The following is a 19,606-nucleotide window of genomic DNA, read 5'->3' on the forward strand; positions in this document are numbered from 1 at the left end:
TTTTGAATATATTCACCCTTCCTTCCCCAGCTCCTCCCATAACCACGTCTCTGCCTTTCCTTCCATCCCTGCCCACCTAACCTTGAGAGTGTTTCCCCTCTCTTGCCTCAGGGGTATAGTTTGTGTTGCTCCTGCTAGTCGCACCCTCTGGCCATTTAACTCTTAATTCCCGGCAGAGATCACTCGTTCAAGCCAGCACTGACTGACTCCTCTCAGACATTCTTATTCATTGTTGCTGCCATCGCTTTGGGAGAAGGTACTTTGAGAAGGGGTCAAAGAGAGACCTGGTTGTGGCAAAGAGAGACCTGGTTATGGCTAAGAAGGAGAAAATCAGCAGAATGAGGAATGTCTAGCCCTCTCTAGAATGGCCAAAGGCTGGATCTGTTAGCTTGGGCTCTGAAGCTTTGGGGAAGATCTTAACTGATTCTCTGTCACTCCCCAGGCTCAGTTTCCTTATCTGGCAAGTGGGTATGGGTCTGGGTGCACAGAGGCAGCACCTAGAGGATGTGACAGCACCATGGCAGACACACAAGGTCACCAGGGGGCACGAGAAGCTTCTGCGGATGAGGCAGAGGTCCATCCCTTTTGTATGCTCAGTATTGGCTCTCAGGAGTGTATCTAGATGGCCTGGGCCTCGGTTCTAGTTTTAGGATGGGTACCAGCTAAGTTACTCTGCACTCATGGCATCTTTTCTCTTGTCTCCAAGCCTCTTTAAGATGATTCTAATATCTCCCTTAGAGGTCCCTTGCCAGTCACAATTTCAAATGACTTTCCCTCCACTATGTCACTGTACATGAAGGGGAGGTGGGCTAATGGCCTCTTTGCAATCCACAGGAGACAAAATTTAAGTTCACCGCCTAAGTTCATCCCAGGGGTGGGACTGGAAGGACCAGAGACTCGGCTCCTGGGCAGTTTTCTCAGAGTGCCTATCCCCAGTTCCTGGGGCACTCTACAAACTGTGAAGTGCAGGGGACAGAGCTGGGGAACAGTGATGGTGGGTGACAGAGAGAGCAAGTCGTCTCTGGGAAGGGACCCCACGAGCAGGTGTGCTGGCAGAGATGCATGAGTGGCAGATGGGGCAGGGGATGCATGCACGGCCCATATAGGAAAGCTCCTGAATGCAGGGGTTCAGGGAGCTCGTTGGTGCCCTGAGCTACTGACTTGCAAGATCTCCAGCTGCCATGATCTGAGTACCTGTGGTGGTTCTGGGCCTCTGCAGTGGCAGCAACGGAGGCAAATCTGACTTTTCCCATCAGCCACCTCAGAACTAAAAGCCCTTGCCCAGACGGCCATTCTTATGATAAAGATGGCTTTCCAGGTCGGGGACCAGGAACAGGTGAAGTAGATGTCTGTCAGTCAGTTAGCCAATCGGTCAGTCAATCTACAGAGGCACCAGTTCACTTCAGCCCCCACAACACGCAGGGCTGGGCTGTATGTGAAATACAAGGTGATATAGGAGGTAAGGCCTAGAGCCAGCTCTGGTTCTGGCTCCTGTCTCCCCCTCCCCATCCCACCCTTCTTATAGAGGAGGATAGTAAGACAGGTGGTGAGTGGCTGCAGACACAGATCCAAGACCATCATGGGCTTGGCTGTTGGAGCCTGCCCCTATTCTCACCTATGTTGTGGTTGACTAGGGTCCTGTTCATGGGACACACAGTCTCTTGGCTCTGGTCCCAGCTGCTCTGTTATTATCTGTGACTTTGGGCAGGCTACCTGTCTATGCCTGCATCCCCACTTGTAAAACGGGAACATGGCACCTGAACTGAGACATATCTAGGAGGGTGACCATTTAGTAGGTACAGATATTTGAGCCTAGATGTTCAGGTGTCCTTGAGAAGGTGTCTTTAGGTGTCTAAGCTGTCAGGCTGTGGGTTCTGGAAGCCACCATGGCCCCACCCACACCTCCTAGAGCTGGGAGGTGCAAAGCCTGTCTGGGCTCAGCTCCACAGTAGGCAAATGAGGTGATGTCAAAGCCATGGCTGGCCCAGCCCCTGTGACCTCCCCCAGCCCTCCCCTGCCTCTGTCCCGTGTTCAGATTCATAAGCTCCAAACAGCTGGGCCCAGAGGGGAGGAGAGTGGCAGGAAGAAAGGTAGATGGCTGGGACCTTGGGCCCATTGGAGCGTGTCACCTGCCCTGCTGGGCCCAGGGCTGAGAGCTGGACCAGTGGGGATCGTTCATTGCCTGTGTGTTACCTTGGTTCTCAGCCATCTAGTGTGTGTCATCCCTCCTTGAGAGCCTTCTCAACGTTTGAGTAGGATTGTGGGCAGTCCTCTGCTGGTGTGCTGACCAGCTACCAGTGCTGGTTAGCCACCATGGCTGATGAGAAGACCTTCCGAATCGGCTTCATCGTGCTGGGCCTTTTCCTGCTATCCCTGGGCACGTTCCTTATGAGCCACGATCGACCCCAGGTCTACGGCACCTTTTATGCCATGGGCAGCGTCATGGTGATTGGGGGTGTCGTCTGGAGCATGTGCCAGTGCTATCCTAAGGTAGGGGGGTTGGGAGGGGGCAGGAGGACAGGTGGCTGTTATGGTCTCTGGCACCAACCCCTGGCCTCCAACTGCTGTGTTCTTTCCATATGGACTCCCTATAGTCTCTCTGCTCTGGGGAACACCCTTCTGCTTATCCATCCCTCTCTCATTGTGGCCGACCCGGAGCCAGTCATCATGGGGCCACAATGGGATCTGTGCACTGTCCCTTTTGATCAGAATTTGGCCAGCATCTGCTATCTGCTAAGTCCAACTCCCCAGCTCACCCTGGCCACGTTCTGGTTCCCTTTCATCCCACAGACCCTGAAGCACAAGCACAGATCTTGGGTTGGAGCTTGCTTTTAAAAGCAGCGGTGAGCCTGGGTACTCTGTCCCAGTCTCCAGCTGCTGCTGTGCTCGGTCTTCCTGAGACATATACTTTCATCTATAAAATGGCACACACACACACACACACACGCACACGCACACGCACACGCACACACACGCACGCATGCACGCACGCACGCACACACACGCACACACACACACACCTGTCTCAGCTCTGCATAGCCCTGTGGTAACCCAGGTATGATATGTAGAAGACAGGGAAAGGCATATTTGCAACTGCAGTGTTGTGTTTAGTTAAACAATGGCTGCTGCTGCTAGTATTCTTGATCCTTACACGGCCCCGAGGAGTGAACATTTCAGGTAGAACTTCAATGCACAGAGAGGTGGAGTGACCATCACAATGTCACACAGCTAGTTAGAGACAGACTCAGGGATATAGGGAGAGCAACAGGGGTCTAACTTGCATTCTGCCTCTAAGTGCCTGAAAGACTGAACCCCTTTATTTTCTGAGCCTCAGCTTCATCAGCTGTACAATGTATATCAGGAGGATGGTGTGGGAAAGACAGACGGACATCCGAGGTCCCAGTGAACTTTGATACTAACAGCCCTGTCCTCCTAGCCCCCTCCACCTTTCCCTATTTTTTTTGGGGGGTGTGAGTACCAGAAGGAGTTCTAAGAATTGGGGCCAGGTCCCAGCCTCTCTCAGTCCTGCCGCCTCTGTAGCCAGTCCAGGGCTGTCATGTCACTTAAATCTGGAGCTTGGGCAGTCGGAACTGGTTTGGAGTCATTTATAAAACAGTTTACAGTCAACTCTCCTCTATGTACCCAATGTCCTGAGCAGAGGTCACTGGGAGAAGAGGGCCTTGAGGCCAGAGCCACCACGTCCCGACCCAGGGAGGGTGGGTGTGTTGAAAGGACAGCGACCTTCCTAGGGGCAGCTGGCAGGAACTGAGTAACAGCAGGGTCGCCTGTAGGGGGAGGGGCTAGGGCTGACTATTAATGGGTAACTGTTGAAGGCTGATCTGCTGTGTGGGGAGATGGTACAGTGGTGGAAACCCGCACCTCCTAGTGCTCCTCAGATCCTAGTTCAAGTCCCTGAACCCCGTGCCAAGTCTGTGACCTTGGCAGAATGCAGAATTGCTTCCATGCCTGGCATGGTCAAATGGAAGAAAGCAAAGGGTGCTGTGGGGATGGGAGGGGGGTGCTGGCTCCATGCCTGTGTGGAGCAGGCGCAGAGGCCTCGTTCTTCAGATGATGTTGCTGGCCCTTGAAGGTCGTGGTGGTGGGGACTCCGACTCTGGAGCCGTCACCGTGGAGCAGGAGGGAGAAAGGACTCCCACTCCTCCCCATGGCTGCTCCATTAGGGGTTGAATACAAACCTGGTTAGATCTGGTACTCACCTGGGCCTCAGGCATGGGTCAAGGGAGAACGGAGCCAGGGTAAATCTAGTGTGGGGAGTTGTCGAAGATGCTGAACCTGGACATGAGCTGGGAACAGGGGGGTGAGGAAAAGGTAGGGAGAGCAGAGCCTCAGCTCCGCATCCTCTGGTCCTTACTTCATCTGCTCTGCTGGAGCTCAAAACCAGGTAGTTGGAGCCCCTGTCCTCTTTGTGGGCCTTCCTCCCTATGCTTCCTGCGTCTTGGGACTGGTCAGAGTTCATCCTGAACTCAGATCCCACGGGTACTCTCTGTAGGGGTGGGGTGGGGGAACCCCTCTGGAATGCCCAGGACTGTGAATAAAGGTTGAAATCTTCAGCCTGACGTTCTGAGGGTTTCCAGGTCTGATTCCTTTCTCTGGTCATCAATTCTCTGAGTCCATCCTCTTTATTTAGGGAAAAAAAAAAATCTGTGTTCTAAGATGCTGCTTCCTCTCTGTCTCCTCCATGTTTCTCATATCCATGATGTGGTTATTATTGTGGTGGTGGTGATGGCAATGATGATTGTGACGATGAAAATGGAGGTGGTGATGATGGTAACAGTTATGATAGTGGTGATGATGGTGATGGTGGTGATGGTGGTGATGATGCTATCTGGGCAATGAGCCAGCTGGCCACAGAGCATCCTTAGTATAGATGTAAGATGCTTAGACACCTGCCAGGGAGTGAGTGGTGCCTCCTCAGGAATGTAAAAGCTGCTCTATCCATCACTCCCATCTCTCCCTCATCATGAAGCTTTGCTGGTGCACAGTGCATCCCTCCCTCACTGCACTCTGTGGGAAGAGACAGAGAGAACTGTTTGTGAATCTGGAGCCATTCACCAGAGGCTCATCGGATGTTGCATGAGAAGTGTTCAGACTTGTGAGCTCAGTGGCTTGGACTCCAGTAGGACCATGTTGTGATTTTCTAAGAAGCTGGGTGTCCAGGTAGCATGTTCCAAGAGTCCTCCCAGCTCTCTTGGGACACAGACCATTAAAAGCTCCATAAAACGTAAAAGCATAAGATACACGTTGGGTAAGCATGCCGTCTGAAGCATTAGACACATTCACAATGTGGACAGCCCATCTCCAGAACTCTTTCCAAACTGGGAAATAACAGGTTTACACCCACTGTGCGACAGTGCCTCGTTCCTATTCTCATTAGTCTTGGGGAGCCACCAGCCTACTCTCTGCCTCTCCGATTTTCACCACTTGGTGCTCCAGGGAAGTGGAATCTTACAGTGTTTTCCCTGTCACATCTCAACCTGGCATATTTCACTCAGCACCACGCCTTCAATTTTCAGTTTTGCTGTAACTTGCATCTGAACTTCTTTCCAAAGGCCAACCAGCATGCCATTACCAATGTTTCTTGTATTTTGTTATCTATCACCCATCTCCTGATTGTGGTTCACACTGTTTCTCTGAGCATGGAGGAGCAGGTGTCTCTTGGAAGTTTCTTTCATTAGTTCCAAGAGTTCAAGGAGGCTCTGGAAGAAGGGATGGCTCCCAGGACCCACAGCAAGGGCCTGTCTCCAGGGCTGCCTCACCTGACTCCCTCCTTCATGGCTTGCCTTTCCATACCCAGTGGCCACCCCTGTAGCTTGGCTGCTTGATCTGGATGATTCAGGGATGGCACTTTGTGGGCACACTCACAGCCATCTGTGTCTCTGCCTCCCCATCACAGATGTGAAGCACAGGCCAGTGACTGGCTTTCCACTCACTCACCAGGTGGGAAATGCTGGGCTTGGACCCCAGGGAAGGGCATCTCTGTTACTCACACTGGTGTCTGCACATGGCAGGTTCTCCAGGGAGTGTCCAGTGAAGGGAGAACATGGTGTGGACAGGAGCCTGGAGATCTGTCTACCCACTGGAGCTAAGCTACGAACAGGAACTCTGACATCAACAGAGGCCCTTCCAGGTTCCCCTTCTCATGTACAATGTGCAGAGAAGGTTGCAGAGGCCCTGGGCCCAGCTAGACAGTTCGTTCCAGCCCTGGCCCACTGCAGAGACCATGTCCTCTCTCCTTACAGATCACCTTTGTGCCAGCAGACTCTGACTTCCAAGGCATCTTGTCCCCGAAGGCCCTGAGCCTGCTGGAGACTGGGCTTTCGGAGGTAAAGAGGTAAGTGTGGGAAGAATGGCTCCCAGTCCAGCCTCCTGTCAAAGGTGTGGATGAGGGGAACAAGGGGGAACTAAGGAGGGAGAAAACCAGGATGTCTGGGTTGGATGTCTGTGTCTCTGTCTTGTCCTATCCAGTTTCCTCTTTGCCTCAAGTTTTCTGAGAACACGCTCTTTGAAATCATTGGTAGTTTAAAACTCTCAGTTCTGTGCGTTTACACTGTCATTCCTATTTTGTACGTGTAGACAGGGAGGTTCAGAGAAGCACAGACCTCAGATCTCACTGGGAGTCAGTGAAGGAGACAGGTGTGAATCCTGGCCTGATTTGGCCGTAGCCTGTTTCCATCCTGGAGGTGCCAAGCCCTGGTTCTGGCTTGGGGTACAGCTGAGAACCCTTTAGCTTTGGCTAATCTCCTGAGCAATGACTCCCAAGCTCCAAAGTCCAGGCTTCGGGCTCTGCAGCTAGGGGGCACTAGAGCCACTCTGCTTGCTTTGGGTCATCTGTAATGCTGGCATTTTCCACTCCTGATACACAGGGAGAAGTGTCCCAGTGGGAAACAGTGGCCACCCAAAGGCTATCTCAGGGCCTGCAACTAGCTCAGGCTACCTAGGGTTCCTTCCTTTATCTTGTCACCTTCCAGTCATGTGACCTTGGACAAAGGGCCTGGTCTCTGAAGCACAGTGGCAGAGAACGATCACTATGGCCCTGATCCACTAAGCAGACAGAGTCTGTGTCTCTCTATGTACACGGCAGTTTATATTATAGGCCTCAGTTTCCTCACAGCACCTCCTGGAGTTGCAGGAAGTGAGGAGGCAACCAGTCCCCAGCCTCACAGGCAGGGAGCCTGTAGTGGCTGTGGCTCCCTCTACTCTGCATCAGAGCTGTGAGCCCACAAACGGTGATTCTTGAGGAGCGGCTCTGCAAGCCTTCCTGCTGGGTCCTCTCCTTCTTGCTATCACAGGCTGTGGATACCTTTGGGGATGTTATGTGACGTTATGACTTGGGGTCAGACCACTTAATTTACTCACCTAGTTGGGCCTTAGCTTCATCGTCTGTGCGCTGGGTCCAGTGATCCCCCTGAAATTTTCCTTGTGAAATCAGCGGGCCCGTCCCCCCATGTAGGCAGACAGGGGTCATGGTGAGGAAACTCATGCCTGCCTGCCTGCCTTACTTCTCTCCCACTGTCTGTCGGACCCAGCCCCCAACCGCCCTACGTCAGGCTGTGGGAAGAGGCCGCCTATGACCAGAGCCTCCCAGATTTCACTCACATCCAAATGAAGGTCATGGGCTACAGTGAGGACCCCAGGCCACTGCTGGCCCCCGAGCTGAAGACAGGAGCCAGCAGTATCAGGGAAGACGAGTCTCGTACTGCTCGGACCTGGATGGAGGCTCCGGTGGTTGTCCATAGAGGACTGGATGAGAACGAGGGAGATAAGTCCTGTTCTCAGAGCAGGTGAGTGGGCAGCACAGGAGCGGGCTCAGTTCTAGGGCAAAGGGCGGTCTGGATGCTGCAAGGATGGCAAGGACACTTGGGAGTGAGGAGCAGACAGCAGAGGGTCACAGACAAATGAGGCTGGGCTGGGGCTTGAGCGGGCCTTGGTGTTAATTGGCTGTATAAGCGTGGTGGGTTTTAGATTCTCCCGAGCAGTTTCTCTCACGGGCGGAACAGCCATTTCCATCCCACAGGTGCAGTGCTTTAAGTAGCCAGCACATAGTTCTTTTCCCAAAGGCTCGGGAGCAGCCGGAGGCCAGGAGCCAGAGGGCTTGGATCTAAATGCTGTCTGGGCTGCTTACCTGCTCTGTAGCTCCAGCAGGTTTGTCCACGCCACAGCTCAGTTCCTGTTTATTTTCGAGTCTATCCTATCAATCCACTCATCTACATGTTCTGTCATTACTAGACACCAACTCCTTCTCAGTCCTTGATGGCCCTCTTGTTTCCTGGAGATTCTGGTCCAAGGAGGGGGGAGGCAAAAAGGGGACACAGAGGAACTGGCAGGGTGAAACGGACTGTGAGAGGCCAGAGAAGAATCTGGAATGAGCCACTTAGCTTCCTTCCTTCCTTTCTTCCTTCCTTCCTTCCTTCCTTCCTTCCTTCCTTCCTTCCTTCCTCCCAGCTCTCTTGCATGAACATTTACTCTACCAGGCATTGTTTGAAGTACTCTGAACAATTTACCTTCTGTAAATCTCAAAAACTATCTCACAAGAGAAGATTCCCACTGCCCTCAATTTTCAGGGGGAATAAAAGGAGACTCAGAGATAGGGACTCTCTGCAGCTAGTGGCTGAGATCAGGACCCAACAGTGTGACTCATGGCCTTTGTCTCTGCAGCCCTCCAGCATATCCCCAAGGCTCTGCACCCTTGGCCTCATTCCATGACGACCTGGACGTGGGCTCCAGCGAAGGCAGCAGCCCTCACCCATCCCCACCCGACAAGGATGACCCACACCCGCAGGTGCCCTGGGCCAGCAGGGGTCCACTGGATCGCTTCAGTGACTTTGCTCTGATTGATGACATCCCTACATCAGAGGACATGGTCCTGGAGGGGCAGGCACAGGAGGCAGCTCTACCCAGCAAGCAGCGATGGTCTCTGAGAATGAAGAAGGAGACTGTCCAGGCAGGTGCAGAAGAACCAGAGCAGGAGGAGGAAGATCTCTACTATGGGCTGCCCGACAGCCCTGGGGACCCCCTTCCCGACAAAGAGGTGGGCTTTGAGTCTGATGTCCAGGGCTGAGATGAAACTGCTTCCTGGGTCTAGCCTGACAGCACTGCTCACTTCATGTGACCCCTCAAGGGCTCAGTTTTCCAAGTCCCAAACAGGATTGTATGGAGGGTCAAGTGAGGCAGTGAACTGAAGCATCTTGGGAACCGAAAAGAACACACACTGGGGGGGGTGGGGGGGTGGAGGGCAGCAATCTTCCCCTCAGCAAGCCACATGCTTCTGGTTGTAGTTTGTTCTGCTGACCTGCAGATAGAATGGGGTTTTCTGAGGTCCTGTGTTACAGCAGACCCTCAGAAGCTCTTTTTCATTTCCTAATACTGGCTTCTGATTGGGCCTCCTGTGGTGCTACCCAGGACCCCTGAGAGCCCTGTGTCCACTGTGTTTTGGTCCTTTGATGGCTGTTTGACTCACCCCTCTCAGAGCTGCTGCCGTCTCCTGGGTCAGTGTCTTCAGCGATCCCCCTGCTCTGGGATCTATGACTGACATCTGCTGGCCTGACCTGACCTCTGGATATCACTCTGGCCCCTCCTATTCATAACCCTAGCCCATGTCCATGCCCATACCCTTGCTTGAGCCATGTTCTTCCAGGGCCCCTTGTGTTGAGTGAATTCACACCCATTCCTATATGCCTGCCAAAATGACCTTTCTTCTGCTAGTTTTCCTGGCATCCCAACCCCTAGATGAGAATTTTTCTCTGGGGCGTGTGCATCCATTTCTGTGTCTGTTGCTTGCCATGGCCCTGGGACAACATCTTCGCCTCATTCACCATAGTTCTCAGGAGACCCTTGGCATGTGAAGATCTCAGTTGATCTGGGAACCTTTGCAGATAGTGTTACCCTCCCCAATTTTGACCAGTATGGACTCTTAGTCTCCAGCACCCACTTTTCAAAAAATGGCTTCTAGGTAGTCATAAGACCAGGCAAAAGGCTACCAGAAGAACCCAGTGGCAGCTCACGGAGCACACTTGCATTGGCTTAGAACGGACAAAATCCAGCTGCTGAATTAATCCCGCTTGCTGCCCTTGGCATTTACTGAGCACCTGCCATGTGCCAGGCACTCAGCTTGGAAAGCAGTCATTGGTCCTTGACCCTCCCACAAAGGGCTCACAATCTCAGTTTACTGTCTTGTAAGTTGGGAACACAGCATGGAGCAGAAGCTGGGGTGGGAGCAGAGTCACCCCCAGACCTCATCTGCAGAGCTTGCAGAGCCCGCTGTTCTCAGCCCAGCATGGAAGGATTCATCAGGAGGAGAGTGTTGCTGCCAAGTCCACACAACTTAGATCTGTTCTGAGATGTCTAAGAGCGGGGCACTGGGAGAAGGTCAGGGGTCTCAGCGGAGGGAGGGAGATTCCGCTGGTGCTCAGTAAGTACACACCCCAACCCTCCCTGCTTCTGGGGCATGTCTACCTCTTCAGTGAAGATGCATCCACCAGGCACCTCCTCTCTGCTGATGGGTCACAGACCATGTGACCCCGCTCATGTCCCAGCCAGGGGTGAGGTGACATGTAGCAGATGCTGTGTACTGCTGGCTCAGGAAGGGACGACTGTGACCCACATCAGACCGAGCAGAGCCAGCACCAAGGGCTGAAATAAATAAAAAATGTTTTTCACATTGAAAGGTCACCTTTATTTGCCTGCAAATTCTTTTCTGTGAAACTGCCCATATCCCTCAGGGCAGAATAAAATGAGGCTTCATGCCTGGCTGCCACCGAGGGTTCTTTGTGAAGGGAGCAGCAGACAGAGTAGTGTGGCCATGTGGGATAGCTGTGGGAGGAAAGGCCTCCATGCTCAGAATCATAGCAGCAGAGGCCTCAGATACCAAGAGCTTCTAGCTGCCAGCCATGGGGCAAGGGAAAACTAGCTCTGCCTTTTCTATAGATGGAGCAGGGGGGACTACAGGTGGCTTCCCCAGCTACCCTGAAGTGAGACCATGCCCCGAGCTGCCTGGGATGAGCCCACTTATAGCTGAGGAGTGTAACCATACATTCAAAGCCAACTTGTGGCATGAGTGGGGGACAACGTGGGGCACCAAGCTTGGCAAGAAAGGATACCCTGGGGATTGGTTGACAAGGAGCAAGTTTTGCTCCAGATCAGGTAGCTTCACTAAGCAGGCTGCTATTTATGATCCTGTGACCTGCAACTCTGAAAGGGAAAGAGCCTGGACCAAGCTACACTGTAATACCAGGGCAGCAGTGGTTGAGCAGAGGCGTTTGGGAGTGTGGCGGTTGCTCCTCTGATGGCTTAGTCACCGTTTGCTTTGCCTGTGCCTCAGCTAGGCTGCTTTTGCTGTTGCCTATCTCAGTCCTTCTGGTTCCTTGTCAGCCTCTGGAGCCAGCAGGTGACTGGCAGGTATGGGCAGAGGAGAAGGGCACCATTGATTTTGATATCGAGAAAGGGTTGTGAACTTGGGCAGCAGGGGCAGTGGCCCTCTTCCTCCCATTCTAGCCCCCCCCCCCCCCCAGCTCTCTAATTGTTCACTGCAGTTGCCACAGTGGACCTCTATTCTTTTGCTTCCCTGATTCAGTGTGGGGGGGATACTAGTCAGTGCCTCTGGATGTCCCCCAGATGGCTGATGGGATCAGAGGGAAGCAAGGTACTCATGGTGGCCTGAGCAGGCTTGAACAGGTCACTGTCTCTGATCCCGTGTCTACATTCCTGCAGTGAAGATAACCCCTCTGGGTGGAGCCGAGAGTAAGATGAACAAGTGGGTCCAGTGCCTGCTGGCACATCACAGGTATTCAAACAGTGTTAGGCTTCCTTCTCTCCTCATCCGTTTGCTCATTAGCAACGTGGCGATCGGCTATGTCTCACCCATTAAGGAGACAACAGGAGAGTGACTCGGTAGGGAGTGTGGAAAAACTCCCACAAGGATGAAGCTTGAGCGTGTGCTGGAGATGTTCTAGCATCAAGTGGCATGGAGCTGAGCATGGCGTCTCCTGAGGGAGTGGGGGCTGCTGGGAAGGTTGCTGCTGCCTCCCAGGAGCCAGTGAGAGGAAGAACGAGTGCGGGAGGCCCGTGGCTTACAGGGAACATGGTGCACAGTGGCCCTTCTATAGCATTTCTGGCTTTAAGTCTATAGTTCCAGGCACACAGAAGCAAGGCAGAGCGGCCAGTCAGGCTATGTGGAGCACCTACCTGTGCCCACCTGCTGCTGTGAGGAGGGAGACTCACCCTGACTTCCACACATTTCCCACTGTGTTTTGCTAAAGGTCAGATCCCTTAGCCTGACTCCACAGCCCTTCAGCATCTGGCCTCTACTGCCCTTTGTGGATGAATCATCCGCTATGTCACGAATGTCCAGCACTGCAGACCTACCTTCCTGCTATCCTAGACTTGGGTACACCTGCTCCTGGATGCCCTTCTCTTCCAGACCCCAAGGCTTGGCCCAAATTCTCCCTTCTGCTCCCTGGACCAGCCTGCCCCATGTTGGAGCAGAACTCATTCCCCTTTCATTCTACCCTCAGGGTTCCTCAGCTGTGCATGGTTCTGCTTTCTGACCTTCTTCTCTAGGATCGTTGGGTGACTGTGGTCTCTGTTCCTGAAATGGGAAGTCTTTAGGGGCCTTCCCCAACCCTTCTCTGCTCAGGAAAGCAAGCAGCAGCAGTTATGTGGGACAGCGCAGAGCTGGAGGAGCCAGGTGCCCACTCTGCAGCTTCCTGGCATGGGCACGGTGATCCCCAGCCTGGCACAGAGGGCCAGCCTTAGAGTACCTGTCATGAATGTGAAGCTGGGCTTCCATCTGGTCATCTCTGTGTCTACAGCCAAGAGATTTCATCTTTCTGAACTTACTTGTCCTTACTCATAAAGCAGAGGCAGTGACACAGATCAGAGGCACGCTGTAGTGACTTAGATGGGTTGCTGTTTACGGAGAGGGTGGCATGCACACGGTGCCAATCAGCCCTCCACAAACCACGCTTACTGTTGTTATTGTCATCTGCAGAAATGAGCAGACTGTGTTCAGAACCTTGACGCCAGGCATCATTATAGGCACAGGGCTGGCACTCAAACCCTGTCACCAACATTTCCAAACTCAGAGGATGGATCTGGTGGGTTAAAAACACCCTCCGCATCTTCACTCAGAATGGGCAAGCCAGAGATGATGGAAGAAAGGGCGCTTCCGTGTTTTGTTTGTTTCCTTGTGATTGGATTATGAAGAACCTCAAGATGGAGCCCAGACAGAAAAACGAAGAGAAGAGGATCTCAGACAGCGGGCATGACAGAGGTCAGCTCTGTCGTGGGAAGGGAAGAAAGGGTGTCTCCCAAACTGGGGGACACTGGTGTGCTTGGAATGGTGGAAGTCAAGGTGGGAGAGGGAGGCTGCAGAGGTCTGGGGCTACTTGAATTCCTGCATGGAGCCAGATTTGGTCTTAACAGCAAGGGAGAAGTGGTGACACACATGAGCAGAGGAGTGACTTGAGGAAGGCGATGCTGAGGGAGACAGTTAACAGGGACCATATTGTTAACAGGCACAAAAGGGACCCAGGACACACTGGTGGCCCGAGGACGCCTGTGTTCTGCCTGAGGTTAGAATTCAGCACTGACTGCCTGTGAAGACTTACTGCACTGGCAGCCCTCACTGGATGCCAGGTCAGGCCTGAAGGCCATGGGACCATGGTTCCACATTCCCATTGCTGATCACAGGCCCAGCCAACCAGCATAGCAGAGCCCAGTGCTTCTCCCCAAGGCATTAGAGCCCTAGTTCAGACAGGGTACAGCTCTGAGATGACCCAGAGTCAACTCCAGGTCTCAGGAAGCCACTAAGGTAGATGACAGCTCCACTGTAGAAGGTGGAAGTTCGCGAGCTGTCCGTGAGTAGTCTGCACTTAGATCTGGGATGAGTAGAGCAAGTGAGAACAGAGCTCAAATGGTAATGACATGCTTTAGATGTCCGCTCACCAGGCTAGGGGCTGGGAATGGAAAGAGTTTGCTAATTAATTAATTAATTAATTAATACATTCTAGCTATGAGGACTCTCACACAGTGCCACCCCTGTGCTAGGTACTGAGGACAGAGATGTGGCTGGCCTTTGCCTGTCAGAGGAGCCTGACTCCCCTGGGACAATTGTAGAACTAATGGCTCTCTGAGAGTTCAGGGATGAGCCTAAGGAGGCACAGAAGGGTAGAACTTGACTGAGAGTGAACAAGGGGGTGACTAAGGGGAGCAAGCAAGGGGAACGAGCAGAGGCCGAGCAAGGGCACACATCCAGCCAGGCACACGCCTGTTCTGTGGGTGGTGCTCCCTGGAAGGAACTTGATGGAATCATACTTGTACAGAGGCCAGGGGAGACTCACCCTTCATATCCCAGATTGGCTCTGAAGCAGATGGCCATGGACAGGCATGGAGGGTGGCAGGAGAGGGTGGGAGGATGGGGAGACAGGACTGGATTTGGGAGGTTTGGGTGTTCCATGGGAAGCCAGAGGCTTAGTTTGACAAGGACACAGAAGGAGGGGATTTTGTAATACATATCAATACAATACACTACAATATAATACTCTGTGCGTGTGTGTGCGTGTGTGTGTGCATGCATGCGTGCGCTCTTATGAGAGCTGAAATCTCATAAGGAGAGAGCTAAAAGGCCATCAGCTCCAGGAACATGAGTGGAATGCAAACAAAAACAACCAGGTATAATGCTGCCCTGGTAACTCTGCAACATTTTGAAAAGATAACAGCGAGACAGAAAATGGTATTGGAGATGAGGCAGGGGAAAGCTGTCTTGGAGAGTAAGGGGTGGGTGCTCTGAGAAGACAAGGGCCACAGTGTAAGCTTCAGTCCCAGCAGCCAGTGCCAGTCCAGCAATATCACTTCTGGGAACTGTGATTTAGAATAGAAATTTATCCTAAGGCAATCAGGCAGTGTGTTAAGGCAGACTTGCAGACAGTACTGACTGATAAAGTTAAAATACGCTAAGATCTAAACAACACCAATAGATTGGTTAAACAGTCCCCCAAAATATATGAGAATCCACGTGTAAGATGCTGAGGGTCCCTGCCCCATTTGGCTTTGATTGGTAAATAAAGTTGCTGGCAGGTAATGGCTAGGCAGAGAGGCAGAGGTGTGACTTCAGGATTCTCGAGCAAGAGGACTGTGAGAGGAAGGAGGAGGTAGAACCACTATGTGGGGAAGGCAGTAAGGTCCAGGCCTGAGAGGTACAGAAGAGAGTGTATACCAGCCATATGAGGGCCAGGGAAGAGCAGCCCCAGGGTCCCACCCCACATTGGGTCTAGAGCAGCAAAGATGGAACGTAGATTTTAGCAAGTAATAACTCAGGAGTATCAGAGGGGAGGTGTTAGCCCCGAGTCCAGCCATCGAAACTGTTTAAGGCATATTAAAATATAAGGCTGCGTGTGTTTTATTTGGGAACTCAGAACATTGGGGTGGGTAGCGAGGAACTCTCACTGCAGCCTCCCTCCAGGTTGATGTGAGTAGCATTGATTGCCCACTGCCACCCCAGAAAGAGGACTCCGTACAGATACTCAGAGTTATGGCCCTCCATTCAATTTGGTGAATCTCCATTCAATGTGATGACTCTCTACTCAACACAGGAACCCTCCACTCAATACACTGATGGTCTATTCAACCCAGTGACCGATCATTCAACGCAGTGACCCTCCATTGAAATTGTTGACTTTCCACTCAGCAGTCCAAACTCCCGCACTCATGCATTACATGGTAATGTTCCTCTCAATATGATGGTCCTCCATTCAACAAGATGACCCTCTACTCAACATAGTGACCCCCCCTTAACATAGTGGCCCTATATTCAATGCCATGATCTCAGCATGGAGGCCAATCTTGTTGAGTCAAGCCCAGACCTGTTTTTCTGCACCACACAGTAAAACCGAAGCTACACACTTTCTGTGCATTTCTCCTATAGTTTCTGTGTGCTTCATTAAGCTCTCTACTTCATGGCAGTGGGGCTCCATGATGCTTGTTATTATACCCACGGTGCTCATCAGGGTCCCAGAGTGCATCATGTTCTCAATAAATTATTTTTAAATGAGTGACTGAGTGTGTTCCTTGATGTGGAACAATTTGGCAGTCATAGTTAAGAGGAAGGTGACAGACTATAAAACAGCACACATGCAGCAGGAAACTGTTATTTCTCTCTTTCCTTGATTTTGCTTGTGGCGATGACATGCCCACTCACAGGTGATTGATTAATTATGACTGGTTCAAAGGCACTTATGACAATCTTATTTGCTGCTAGGAATGTCCACAAGATCAAAAGTTATAACGAATGAGCCTTAAGGAACAGCCAGCTGGAGTTCTACCTGAAAAACACTTTGGTTTCCCATTAGAAATGTAGAACTGACCGCCTTTGCTGGTCTCAAACATGGATGCAATGGATGGAGCTGCTGCAGCTATATTTCAGCCACGAGGAAAAGTCCAAGAGAACCACAGAAAGGCCCTGACTGCTGAGCCAGTGGACGAGTCAGCAGCCTCAAGCACTCCGCCTAACTGAGAAAAGCCCATTTCTTTCTGTAAGCCACTGCAGTTGCCGCCAAATGCACCCACTCTCAATAGGTGCAGAGTAAGCCCGTAGTATCCGTGTGCAGAAGTGATTGCAAAAGCTTAAAGGTTGCCATTTAAGTGGGATTTTTCTTCCCATTTTCATGTTATAATTTTTATTTTTACAGAAAATCTGTAAATAATGAGAAATGGGTTTAGATTTAGGAACAAATATTGATTCTTTTTTTGTTGTTGTTTGTTTTTTTTTTGTTGTTGTTGGGGTTTTTTTGTTGTTTTTTTTTTTTTTGTTTTTTCGAGACAGGGTTTCTCTGTATAGCATTGGCTGTTCTGGAACTCACTCGGTAGACCAGGCTGGCCTCGAACTCAGAAATCCACCTGCTTCTGCCTCCCAAGTGCTGGGATTAAAGGCGTGCGCCACCACTGCCCAGCGATTCTATTTTTTTTTTTTTAACTAAACAAAATATTAGGTTCCTGGGAAGGACCTCACATCTGTTGAGGCCCACATTCTGCCTCAACACTTTTGCCTCAACACTTTGGGGGCTTAGTGCTCTGGTCAAGAGAGAGTGTGGCTCTTGGGGCAAGAGATACGAAGAATGGAGACAAGACAGGGTGTGATTCAGTCTCTTCTATTTTCTCAAGTCTCTCTCAAGTCTCTCTTATTGAAGGGAATTCTGAGGTATTTATATACACAAGCAGGAGAACACAGGTGAAAACACTTTACCACGTGCACCATACAGCTGAGGTCACTAAACAGCAAAACAAGCTATGTGGGATAAACAAGATATTTATCAGAGTGTGCTTCAGCTGTTAAAGGCTTTTGAAAACCAAGTCTTTCATCAGGGTATATGGTTCCAGATGGCTGCAAAGTTGATCTAGCCGCTTTCTACTAAAGTCGGCTCCCAACACACATCCAGTCACCTGTTGGCACCTTAAAGAACAGATTCAAGTGCCCACTGGGTGTGGCATGTGACACTAGGGCCGTCCTCCACAGGAGTGTGTGTTCCCAACCCTGGTAGGTCAGTAGCAGACGTGAGGAGACAGGGTGCCCTGAGGCTCTGCAATGATCACCCAACCCCTCAAGGACACAAGGTCTGTATCTGAGCCCAGGGCCCTGTCATCTCTGCTGTTCAGCATTCTTGGGGGGGGGGGGGCTGTGGGGCCTGTGAGGTGGGGCTGACAGGTGGCAGCTGCAATGTGTTTGATGTAAACAGAGGCATGGGGGGCGGGGAACTGCCCAGGTGGCTCTTCTCACAACAAACTCAGGTTGGGAAACCCTGTGAAAGTGACCCTGGGGGAGAGCATAGGAAATTGGAGGGGCCCCTCAGGAGATGCCAACAACTCTCTCCTTGGTGAACATGCCAGGGACAGCCATGGCCAAACCAAAGACAGTGCTCTGTATGGGCTGGACCTGCGTAGTCCTCCTCAGCCTCAGTTTCTCTTTTCCTACAGTGGAGAGCAGGCTGGCTATGCTTGGATGCTGCCAGGGGGTTTCAGATGGTTGGCTTCCCTGCATCATTAGCACCCCGGCCTGGAGGCCCAAAACCTCCTCACATTAATGGCTATTCTCCACTCCCTGACACTTGCCCCGGGGCTCTGGATGCTAGGAATTCCATCCCTTCCTTTCCATCCCTTTCCTCGCTTGATGCCAATGGGGTTCATGCCCTTGGGGTCTTTTAGATCCAAATCTGCAGCCAGGGCAGGGTTGGGTGATCATGGGACGAGGCTGCCATCACACCTGGACACTGTCCTTCCGTGCTTGACTGATGGATGTGAATTCCGTCAGTGTGGTGAAACCTGAAACACTTCCCAGCTGTTCTCTAGGCTGGCTTCCCCTCCCCTTGGTGAGGTCGGAGTTATGGTCACCATTTTATTGATGAGGGAATAGACTGGGAGTGGGCAAATGGGTGCCATGGCAACACTGTGCAGCCTCACCTGCAGCCTCACCTGACCTTCCCCTGCAAAGCCCCTTCGCCACCTTTCACCTCCCACTATGGCCACTGTCACTTATGCCCCCTTAGGCCTGTGTGTTTGCTGGCCTCTGCCTCTGCACTGGATCCACCACACCCAGCAGAGAGCCACTCCTGAACAGCAGCTAGGCTCTGAAAGCACTTTGTCCAGATCCACACAGAGTGAGAAAAAGAGGGCAGGGAGAGATGGGCACACAGCGATGTTCACGGCCTTGGCAAAGAGGAGTCAGGGAGGGAAGGAGAGGTCAAGGGATGCTGCCTGAAGGAAGGTGGCTTACAGAGTCTGGGAAGATCTGTGCTGTTGTTAGAGGGAAGACCACTGGGAATGGGCTGCAGGAGAAAGGAGCTGCGTTGTAGACAGTTTGAGCATTGCAGGTCCCCATGGTGTTAGAGGAAGCTGACCTTCTCACAGGCTGCCACACATCTGGTGCACAGCTGCAGGCATCCTGGAGCATGGAAAGAAGCACTGCATAAGGAGTCCTGATCCGAGCATATGGCCAAGCAGCAGGTGTGGGGTGTGTTGTAGAAGGAGCTGAGGGGCTGCAGGCGTATACCTACTTAGAAGCGTGTCTCTCCTACCCTCTTCCTGACACACACACACACACACACACACATATCCATTGTGTCCTTCTTGGGAACTCCAATCACCACCTCAGGCAGAACACTGGGCTCCTACTGTGTTGCCTACAGCTGTGACCCTGTGTCTATTATACTTGAGGTGATGGGAGGAACTTGTTGTTTGTCTTCATTTTAATTTTAGGGGATGGAAGAAGTGTGGGCATGCTTGGAGGGGGATGGGTTGCCAGGGGCATCAGGACAGGGAAGGTAGTGAGAAGAAGACAGTCAAGGACTGTGGGGAGCCTCGAGGAGATCCCGTGTGTGCAAACGTGTGTGTGTGTGTGTGTGTGTGTGTGTGTGTGTGTGTGTGTGTGTGCCGCGCACACGCCTATGTAAAAGCTTTACTCAGCAGGGCTACAGTCAAAACCCTCTTCTGTTCCTAACCTTCTAGATTCTCTATACTCTCAGGAAAGACAATGCCTTTGTCTTGACCTCAAGAGACATTAAAGACATGCTTCTACCCCAGACACCTGGGCTGTGCTACA

The 19,606-nt window shown here is 51.9% G+C and overlaps 1 protein-coding gene across 1 annotated transcript; it reads left to right on the forward strand.

Moving 5' to 3' along the window:
- Positions 1-2,045: 2,045 nt before the first annotated feature.
- On the forward strand, positions 2,046-10,684 carry Bsnd (barttin CLCNK type accessory subunit beta). Its single transcript, XM_034503700.2, has 4 exons — positions 2,046-2,490; positions 6,261-6,352; positions 7,548-7,802; positions 8,677-10,684. Exons 1-4 carry the CDS (start codon positions 2,314-2,316, stop codon positions 9,077-9,079), a joined length of 927 nt encoding a protein of 308 aa, XP_034359591.1. The 5' UTR covers positions 2,046-2,313; the 3' UTR covers positions 9,080-10,684.
- The last annotated feature ends 8,922 nt before the right edge of the window (positions 10,685-19,606 follow it).

The sequence above is a fragment of the Arvicanthis niloticus genome, chromosome 5 (genome assembly GCF_011762505.2).
Source record: "Arvicanthis niloticus isolate mArvNil1 chromosome 5, mArvNil1.pat.X, whole genome shotgun sequence".
Taxonomy (NCBI): Eukaryota; Metazoa; Chordata; class Mammalia; order Rodentia; family Muridae; genus Arvicanthis; species Arvicanthis niloticus.

Coding starts and splice junctions, on each gene's coding strand:
- Bsnd (XM_034503700.2), top strand. CDS start 2,314: ATGGCTGATGAGAAGACCTTCCGAATCGGCTTCATCGTGCTGGGCCTT. Junction 2,491..6,260: donor TGTGCCAGTGCTATCCTAAG/GTAGGGGGGTTG, acceptor CTCTCCTTACAG/ATCACCTTTGTGCCAGCAGA. Junction 6,353..7,547: donor GGGCTTTCGGAGGTAAAGAG/GTAAGTGTGGGA, acceptor TGTCGGACCCAG/CCCCCAACCGCCCTACGTCA.